Consider the following 10509-nt stretch of genomic DNA (forward strand, 5'->3'; position numbering starts at 1 on the left):
AATGCTACCTTTTTATTTTATAGGAGTTAATCACACAGAAGCAGAAATTCCTGTGAAGCACCTTTTTTCTATGGTGGAACAGATTATAGCAGAGCCAACCTATCACCTATCTGGTGACTGTACCTGTCATGGGTTTTAGAATTTAATGAAACATTTCTAAAAGAATTCACAGTTATGTTTTGTTGGGGTTTTTTTACACTTGTTTCTAGGCTTACTGGCAGCTTTAATTCTGCACACTAACCATAAACTAACATCACACAGCAACAAAGGATTAAAAGAGGTCCTTAAGCTTATGGGTTCAGCCCTTAGCTATTGCAACAAGCTACTTTGCACAATTCCTCTCCTTAATATCTGAGTTCCTGACACCTTCCCTAGGCCATATATTAATAATCCATGGGATCTGAATAAGAGAAAAGGCAAATACTTGCAGCACTGTGATGGCTTTCGAGACTCTTGGAAGAGTCACATATAACCAAGTCTGGCAACTGCTGGCTCATATTTCTTTAGGACTCTGGTCCCACTGAGCAAATGGGTAAACAAGACACAGGGCAAAAAACAAGGATGGCTACTGCTTCCTACTTCTTTGGTTGACACATACTGTAATGCTCTTGTGATAGACCTCCTTCCCTTGTGGAAAGTTTCTTTCCTGTCTCCCTCCTCCCCTTGGCATGCCTGAATGAGCCAGCATACGTGCTACATATGGCCTGAGCTCCTGGACCAGCTAATACTTCATACTCTTCTTGGACCTTGAGCTAAGCTGTGAAAATAGTAGTTCCTGCAGTACAAAAGAGTTTTATTGCTTCCATTACTCAAGTCACATTCATTATTTTTCTGTCATCCTGATCTGTCAGTAAATTGTGACAAAAATGGAAGGTTTCAGTAATCCAGAAACTGAAGATATTTTAGTTCTGTAACACTTCCACTACAGGAGTACAGTGAGAGCAGACAAATGAAATAACAGTTAATAGTTGGTCTTTCTTACCCACTAGGAACAGGTCGCTCTAGTCTTTTGTAACTGTATCCATAGGATATTTTACCATTTGGAGATACAGAAGTTTTACTACAGCCTCTTGCAGTTAGCTGTAGGCATGCACATTTTGACCTAAAAAATAATCAGTAAAACATCCCAGAATGTATTTGGGGCAGCATAAATCAAACATACATCTAGGCATTTTAAAAAGTACTTGACTGTACACACCCCTTTATGTATACCTGTTTTCCCTCCCACCCTTGCACCCAGGAATTGAAGAATTTCACACTGTGGATTGGAGAACTCAGGCAACAATGCTGGTCTTCATCTCAGGTCATGACAACTCCAAAGACCCAATGGATCAAATCCTGGACCCCAAAACTGCATATCAAAAGCATTTCAGCTCTTGGGAGAATTAAGTGCAAAGAAGCAGCATGCTATGTGTTTGCTGTTCCTCACTGCTCAGCTGAAACTAAGTACTTCTAATTACTGAAGCTTCATTATACTAGACTGTGATTTCAAGCTTTATTTGGCTTATGGGCAATTATATTGCACATCAGCACATGAAACTGCCCTAGCTATCAATAATACAAAATGGATTCAACACCATGTAACACCTACAGGCATAGATCACACGAACACCCTTCAAGAAAGTGGACACAATTATGAACAAACTCACATTTCGTAACTGTGGCAAGTTCCTACTGAGCATTATGTAGCACAGTTACTGAGCTTTAGAAAAAGACAACAATGAGCAACAGAACATTAATGTGTTCTGTGATCCCTAGTTTCTGTTTAGACAAGGGGAAGGATGAGATGCAGAGGTTGTGAATGGGGATGTTTCCTCCTCTGTCCTCAGTAACCTCCTAAGTTTCAAATGATCTGGTCTCTCCAGCTGTCCCATTCATCTATAGGGTAACATCCTACAGCAGGAGTTGCAGCAGAAGTTGTCATGCAGGATCCTTCCCTGCCTGCCAGGAAAATGAGCTTTCCTCTGCTGGCACAAGACTCTCCTTCTCCCACTCCTTTCCTAAAGCTGAGAAATCTGCCTCCCAGCTCCACCAGAAGAAGCAGCACTGCTAATTTAGGAAGAAAGGGAAAAGAACACAGTAATCCACCTGCTGATCGCCTCCTCCCCTACAACAGGGGCTGCACGGGTAGGAGCACCCATGTTCTGCAGAAGACAAAGACACAGTGGTGTCAGTCAACACAGAGCATGGCACAAGACAACTACCAGATACTCCAGCAGTGTTGGTCCTATGTTATTCAGCACTGTTTGGTACTGTGTGCCTCCACACTTACACCACTATGCTACCACTGAGGTATCACGCACCACTTGATTGGAATTTTTCTACCTACCTATCAATGCAGCCATCTGTGCAGCCACATGAATCAACAAACATGCTGGATAAGTTGTTGAGGTAATATCCACGTGGCCATGATGCCCTCCGATATTTGAAATAAGGTAATCTTGCACAGTCAATATCATTGCAGAAGGAAACAGGCACAGACTCAGCTCCATGGCTAATATCAGAATCAAACACAAGGGGTTCTGGATTTACAGTGTTCCTACCTAACAGTACATATGTGTTGAAGGAGAAATAATCAACAAATAAGAAATTGCACTCAGTTTCAAACAAATAATTTTGTACATCTTGAAAGCTTCTCAGACTCCGACCGCATGGAGCTTTGTAATTCACATCCAGTGATTTGGAAAGGCAGTCTGCTTTTGCATGGCATCTTTGGAAGCGAAACAGGATCGGTATCTTAAGAGGATTTTCACCCTTGTAGAAGCCTGCTGCTCTGTTGGCAAGACATGCACTAGAGCACTTGTGGTTCTGATACTGCAGGTTTGAAGGTAAATCTTGAACTTTACTAGATGCTTCTTTACTCCCTGAATCTGTTTTTTCCATCTCCTTCTTTCTGCTATTTGGAATAAAAGAGAGAGAGAAAGAGAGAGAGAAAGAGAGAGAGAGAAAGAGAGAGAGAGAAAGAGAGAGAGAGAAAGAGAGAGAGAGAAAGAGAGAGAGAGAAAGAGAGAGAGAGAAAGAGAGAGAGAAAGAGAGAGAGAAAGAGAGAGAGAAAGAGAGAGAGAAAGAGAGAGAGAAAGAGAGAGAGATAGTGAGAGAGACAGAGAGAGAGAGACAGAGAGAGAGAGAGAAAGAGAGAGAGAAAGAGAGAGAGAAAGAGAGAGAGAAAGAGAGAGAGAGAAATAAAAAATTAAAAAAAAACCCCAACAGAACAGCAGCTTAGAAATCAAAACTACTCAAAACCTCAGGTTTTTCATGTAGGCCAAATTAAAAATACTTCCATTTTGAAAACTGGCAGCATTCAAAACTGAGTTGAAAATGATTAATTTAGAAATACAAAAATAAAATCTCTCAAATGCACTAAAGAATATGGTAAATAAGGAACTGGAATAAATAGATAAATACACTGACCTTTGAGAACCTTCTACAGACTTTGGAGTGTTGTCATCTGTAAGAAGAGGCTGCAATTTGAGTTTGGTTTCCTGTATGCCATCTCTGTCAAACACATCACTTACTGCAAAAAATTTTAATGCAAGCAAAACCTTCATCAATCCACATTTCTAGTTATAATAAAACTTACTTTAGACACTGAAGAGATAATTGCCAAAATACATTAAAACCAATGCATTGCTATGAACTACAGCTAACAAAGAGCATGCTAGCAAGTGCCCTACTAAAAAGCCCTACTGCTTTTTATAATTTATACAAAAGTAATGTGTTTGCATATAAGTTTGCGAGTGACTAGCTGACATGAGACATACTCTTATACCTTCCATCCTACTCCTCCTCCTCTCTCTCTCTCTCTTTTCCCCCAAAAGGGTAAAACTTAGGTGTGCATTGATAAACGCAAGACAGAAATGTATCATGAAAATGTACCCTCTTTCAAGGATGACCAGGTGATTTGCTCATTTTGCTTCTGAAGTTCATGGAGACAACTTGCATATGAAACACATACACACCCATCTTTTCACGATTTGAGGTGAAAGGCTGCCAGGGTATTATACCTAGTGGAGCCAACAAGATGAACCCCAGCTGTCTACAGGCAGAGTGATCAGGCTTACTAACTCTTCCCTTGGTACAAGCCATATGCACATACATACAAACCACAAAAGTACAAACCCAGGTGACAGTCCAAGGTCTGGTACCTGAGGAAACTAGTAATTACATTTTTTCCCTTGTTATGTTAACAGGCTTTTCAGAAATATTTGACTGATTTCAATAAAGGGAAGTAAGCTCCTGGTGAGTAAAACAAGACAAATTAAATTCACATACCAAATAAATGTAATTGAGGTACACATACCATTTGTCAAGGTTAAGAGATCACCTACATTAGCTTCATTCACCAGTGCCCAAGCTTGCCAGCATTCTGTGCAAACCCCAAAACGAAACAGATATTAAGTGTAATTTACATAATGATAATAGGGACAATGATAATAGGGAAAACAAGGTGCAAGACCTTTAGAGACACTTGTTTCCTCACAATAATAAAATAGAGCGTTGCAAGACTGATACTATTAGAAGCCTTTTGCACCACAGTCTTTAATTACTACAAAATTACAGCTCATATTACTAGTTGTGAATCAGCACTGAATATCTTCTGGCTTTTAGAAAGCTGCTGGAATGTTTCCAAGTACACACAAAACAGTAGCAGTAATGGCTATAAGCACAATCCAGTGTAAGTTTTTCTCTTTACTTCGTCATCAGACCAGTCATCTTCTGAATAAGAAGAGCTAGATCTTGGCAGACTCACTCCTAAATTGATGCAAATGGCCTTCAGATAGTAAGGACACAAAGAGACCAGTTCTGTCTCAACCCCTTACCCCATGCAATAAATATTAGAAGGTAGCAGACAAATGTCAGCAAAATCCATGTTAATATTTTAGTTTTAAATGTTTACAGAACAAAGCATAGAAAAAATGAGATTTCACTATGCTGTAAATTCATTGTGTCATCTGGGGATTTCAGTTCAACTTTTATCTATGCACTGCTGTAATATTTTGTCATAAAAATCACAATGTGGCAGCTCAAATACACAAAAAATGCACTACCAATTTAGAGCAAGCACTACAGTGCAGAGTGTGTGGTTATACCTGTTTAAAAGCATATTACACTATCATGCATTTTCTTGCACAAAAAAAGTGTAATAAGACCCATATAATACATGTACATGGGTAACTTCATAAAAAAAAAAGTTATTTTTTTCACTTAAGTAAGCCAGCAAAAAGGAACCTGTGTACTGCTCCAAGCTTATCAGACTTCTGATTTTGATGTAGATAAAGGAAATTTATTTCCCTGGAAATCACAAACAATCTTTAACACATTGCTCTCACATTTTTCTACTAATGTTTCACGTTACAATGGTGTCTCTGACATGAAATAACACATGATCATAATCCCACCGCAAACCCATTCCATTCCCCAAGATCAACTTGAAAGTCTAAACCTTCTGATGATAGACAAAACACAAGGCAGTGCAGATATTTCATTATTTCTCAAGAATTAATCTTCACTTGGTACAAGCCATACCAAGAATAAGCATTATCATGAGTGTTTCTCAATAATAAACATTTCAGTTTCATATGCTTAAGAGCCACATGCTGTTTGAAAAACTATACAGGCAAAATGAGAAAATTGCAAAATGCACCTGAAATTATTAGTATTTTTTCAAAGAAAGTATATTTTTTAAAGTTCTTAAAAATGCCAACCACTTAGTAATTTAAATTCAGATATATCTGAATTGTGACAGATAACACACAGCCCTAGACAGAGCAGGCCACAGCTCCCCAGCAGTCCAGCTTAACCATCACAAGGATTTCAAACCTTCATTTGTGGCAGTTCCATTCTTGATCTTTTCCTTTAGCAAAAGCAGCACATCTTGCACCTGCTCAAATATGGCATCCACTCTTCTACCTCCCAACTGTGTCCAAAAGGTCTTCAAATCACCTGAAATGCAAATTCCCATTTACAAGTCCGTACAGCTCCTGAGAAATCTAAAATCACCAGTAGTGCCTAGTGAACTTCTGAAAGGCTCCTGCTCATTTCATTGGGAGGCATTTCTGAAAAACCAGGCAGGACAACTATCTTCTTCCATAGGCTTAAACTTTCAGAAGTCTGTTCCTAAACCTAGTAATGAAAGTGAAACAGAAGCCAAGTGACAAACCAGAATGGCTTCCAACGGCCCATGATGCATTTCAAGTAATTTTCAAGGACATCTACAAAAGGTGTTCTGGAAGCCTTTCTCCAAATACCGACCAATTAGTCTCACTATAATCACCACTGAAACTCATAGAAGTAACACATGAACTGAACATATTATTAAATAAGACATCTGGATTTTGTTAGCAGCTATAACCTCCCTTAGCTACACAAGCTATCCTGCCCCATCGATATTTTTGTTATGGTTTCTAGGGAAGAAAAGGTTCAAGATGTTTTCATATAAAAGCAGTTTGATAAATTTTGTTGACCAAGTGATATCAGTTGCCGCAATTCATGCAACCCTAATATCGTGCCTCCTTCCTCCACTAGATATATTTATAAAGAACATTTTGTTTAAAGAAGTGGTTTTTAAGCTACTGGTTCAGAAGCTCTTCTCTTCCAAGTGTCTGTACCTTTGAAGGCAGGGCAAGGCAAGGCAGGGCAAGGTGGGGCAAAGCAAGGCAAGGCAAGGCCTGTGTTCAGTTCTGGGCCCCTCACTACAAGAGAGACATCGAGGTGCTGGAGCCAGTCTAGAGAAGGGCAACAGAGCTGGTGAAGGGCCTGGAGCACAAGTGTCATAAGAAACAGCTGAGGAAACTGGGGGGGGGTGGGGTTGGGGGTGGGGAGTGTTAATCTGGAGAAGAGAAGGCTCAGTGGGGACCTTATCACTCTCTACAACTATGTGAAAGGAGGATGGATTAAGAAGATGGCTGTAAGAAGTGATGGGACAAGAAGTAAACAGGCTCAAGATGCACCAGGGTAGGTTTAGACTGCAGATTAGGAACAATTTCTTCATAGGGAGGGTGATCAGGCATTGGAATAGGCTGTTCAGGTCGGTGGTGGAGTCACTGTCTCTGGAAGTGTTCACAAACCATGTAGACAAGGCCTTTAGTGACATGGTTTAGTGTTGGCCTTGGCAGTGCTGGGGTAAAGGTTGGACTTGATGATCTTTAAAGTCTTTTCCGACCTAGTTGATTCTATGATTCCACAAAACATATACTACACTATGTGTAGTGCTCAAACCACTCACCTTGGGAATCCTTCCCCAGTTCTCATGTTGGAGTGCCCCAAAATTTTAGCAGCAAAATCTTGGTTTTGCATGGAGAAGCAAGGATCACATATGAGGTTCACAGTATAATTGTAATTTCAAAAAAGATAGATGTCCACACCACCACTCATCTCTTCAGTGTTAATGCTGCTCTTGTCAACCCCAGCCAGGAAGACAGGGAATGAACAGCTACAGGATGCATCTACCTCATCAGCTTTCAAAATGATCTCACCAGCTGATGACTCAGGGTGTGGACTGGCATCTGGTGGCAACAGTCCTAAACCTGGCTGAGGCCATTACCTCTGGATGGATTTTCTTTCCCCCCTACAGAATCCTTGTTGCCATATGTCTCTCTTTTTCAGCACTGTGCAGGGGAATGATGCTAGAGCAAGAAAAAAAAAACCAGCCAAGGGCATGGCTACTCATGCCAGCTAACGTAAAAAATACTTGGGTGTGTGTTTCCTACATAAGACCTACATAAGACAAGATGTGCTGCTGACATCTTGTACACTATAGAAGACAAAATTATTGTTTTCTGGTTATCATTTTCACACCAGAAGTGGTGCCAAATATATACTACTTTCCCCTTTCCCTCCACAAATTCAAATTATCCTACCTTCAAGTGTCTTCTTCCCAGCACTGGTAAGGTTCTCCACTTCAAGGAAGTCACCCAGTGCTGCAAGAGGTGCAGAATGAACAAATAAGAGATCAGGTGAGAAATTAAAATGGTTGTAGCTACTTAGCTCTCCAAAATTTGTACCAGTAAATACTATAGCAGGCACCAGGGTGAGAACTGTGTGGTGAAATAGCCATTCCACTTCCAAATAGCCATTCCACATCTTGCCAGGACTTAGCTGACAAATACTCAGATGAAACAAGCTCTGTGAGGAAATTCTTTTTTACTTAGGTGACTTCTTGTTATCCCTCCAGCATGAAGCTGTCACGAGATGACCCATACTTTCCAGCACACTCAGCCGAGCCTACATAATCCCCACTGCCTATTGGCTCACATTTCTCTCTTTTTTAAATTAATGCTGCCAGAACAGCAGCATTGCAACTAAACTGATTTATTTAGAAAAAGAATAAGGTAAAAAAACCAACCCCAAATCTGCTTCTCAACAGATAAGGTGAGATACCTGCAGTGTAATACCACTACGGAGAAGTAAGGCAGCATTGTGCAACCAGACCGAAGAGACCAAATTTCTGACTCTCACCTTTAACAACACAGAGAACATAAAATGAACCTTACTTATAAGTTAGCTACTTAATCTCTTCTTTAACTGAAAAAAAAACCAACCCAGCCCCAAAAAAACATTCTGGCACATTCATTCTAGCACAAAAATTTCATTTGGTTGACAGGGAAAAGACTGCTAATTCCTAGAAAGGTTTCTCACATGATCTGCCCATTAACTATTCAAAACATATTTGTTTTAAGGCTTACTTTTGTCTTCCATCTTCTGGGGCAGCTGTACGGAGGGCTGTTACACTCGTTGTGGTACCCAGCTCAGGTAGGAGAGCCCTGTGTTGATCTCGCTGTCCTCCAACTCCGCTGCGGGATCAGCGCTAGGGGCCTGCGGACCGGAGCTGGTCTGCCAGTCAGACTGGAAGAGCTGCGCCAGCGCTTGCCCTGGGCTGACATGGGGTGAGCCTGTGGTAAAGCCAGCCTCCGGTCAAGACCCAAGCTGGGTCGGTCCTGGGATACTCGTGCACCCCTCGGGGCCTTGCTTCAGCACCTCCCACCCTTCTCTGGCCAACGCCTCTCAGCTCGTCTGGGGACTAAGCAGAGAAAAGGATGAAAGCCGTGCGGTGCCACGCTGAGGCGCCGGGTTGCCCACACCACGCTGCTCCTCCCGGCACGAGTTTCTCGTGGTCTAGGGAGAACGGGCTGCGGCCTAGGGTGGGCCGTACCGGGCCGATCCCCCCCGCCTACTCACAGGCCCCATGTATCGCAGTGCTGCGCTCACACGGGCAGCCTCCCCCAGGGCTTGGAAAGCGCGGCCGCGGAGGAGGCGCAGCCCTCTCCTCTTGACTCGACCCCGCTTTAACGGTACCTGCTGACAGCCCTCACCCGGACCGCGCCACACGCCCGCCAGGGGGCGCCGCGCCGCCAGCGAGACTCTGCTATCTCCGCCCCTCTCCCTCCGCAGGGCCATCATCCCCACCCCTCACAGCGAGCACCGCGCGCGCACCAGCGCTCCCTCGCCCTCCTGCGGGCCGAAGAGAGGACGCATGCGCAGAGCCTACCGCCCCGCCCCTCCCTGCGGCGCAGGGCAGGCGCATTATGATTGGACTGCGAACTGTCCGAGTTACGGCGGTGAGGTGGTGTCTGCTCTCTAGTGCGCATGCGCAAGGCGGGGCTGTGTCGCGCGAGCGAATGGCCGCCCGCAGGAGGTGGGTCGTGCACGTAAGGACGCTCGACTTTCTTTGTTGCTATTGGCGAGGCTTTGGCCAATGGGGCGGCGCCGGGTGGGGAAGGGGGCGTGCAGCAGCGGGGCTGCTGAGGGGCGGGGGTGCCATCTTGTGGGTGCGGCTTTAACTCCTCGGGGTTGGTGGCACTGCTCTGTGGGCATGTCGCCATCTTGGCACAGCTGCGACCGGCGGGCGGGGATGGGTGAGGGGAAAGGGGCCCGCTCAGTGAGCGCTATGCTGAAGGGATAGAGTCGGTCGTTTATTTGGGGTTGGTGGGGCCTGCGTGGCCTGAGGTGTTGGGGAATGGGCTTCTCAGTTTGTGGTTATGGGGCGAGGCAGCCTGCTGTGCTCCCCTAGTGCCTGTAGATCTTTCCACAGGTGGTGTGGATTCCGGGCAGTCAGTAGACTCCTGTGAGAAGTTGTCTTATTCAAAGAGTCAAGAAGAGGGTTGGAGTACGTCTCCTATGAAGAAAGGCTGAGGGGTTTTTTACAGTTGTATGTAGGAACAAGGATAGTGGCTTTAAATTGAAACTGAAGGAGGGTAGACCTAGATTAGATATTAGGAAGAAGTTTTTCCTTGAGGGTGGTGAGGTGCTGGTACAAGTTGCCCAGAGAAGCTGTGGTTGTCCCATCCCTGGAAGAGTTCTAGGCCAGGTTGGACAGGGCCTTGAGCAACATGTTCTAGTGGAAGGTGTCCCTGCCTGTGGCAGGGGGGTTGGAACTACGTGATATCTAAGGTCGCTTCTAACCCAAGCCACTTCTAACCCAAGCCACTTCATGAGAGCACTTGTAGCAGCTGGCTGAGCTCAGTGGCACACAGGTGGGGAGTATGGGAGAATAAAGGCAAGTTACTGGAG

At 43.8% G+C, this 10509-nt stretch overlaps 1 protein-coding gene across 1 annotated transcript in view; it reads right to left on the reverse strand.

The window, feature by feature from the left end:
* Window positions 1-5962, reverse strand: part of LOC101869268 (SET domain bifurcated histone lysine methyltransferase 2) — a 47327-nt gene extending 41365 nt beyond the window's left edge. Inside the window, exons 1-5 of the mRNA XM_005147658.3 lie at window positions 5821-5962; window positions 4301-4366; window positions 3412-3514; window positions 2330-2896; window positions 983-1102 (exon numbers count right to left, since the gene is read on the reverse strand). Coding sequence (XP_005147715.3) covers window positions 983-1102; window positions 2330-2896; window positions 3412-3514; window positions 4301-4366; window positions 5821-5962 — 998 coding nt within the window. The remainder of the gene's footprint in view (window positions 1-982; window positions 1103-2329; window positions 2897-3411; window positions 3515-4300; window positions 4367-5820) is intronic.
* Between the last annotated feature and the right edge of the window lie 4547 nt (window positions 5963-10509).

The sequence above is a fragment of the Melopsittacus undulatus genome, chromosome 2 (genome assembly GCF_012275295.1).
Source record: "Melopsittacus undulatus isolate bMelUnd1 chromosome 2, bMelUnd1.mat.Z, whole genome shotgun sequence".
NCBI lineage: Eukaryota > Metazoa > Chordata > Aves > Psittaciformes > Psittaculidae > Melopsittacus > Melopsittacus undulatus.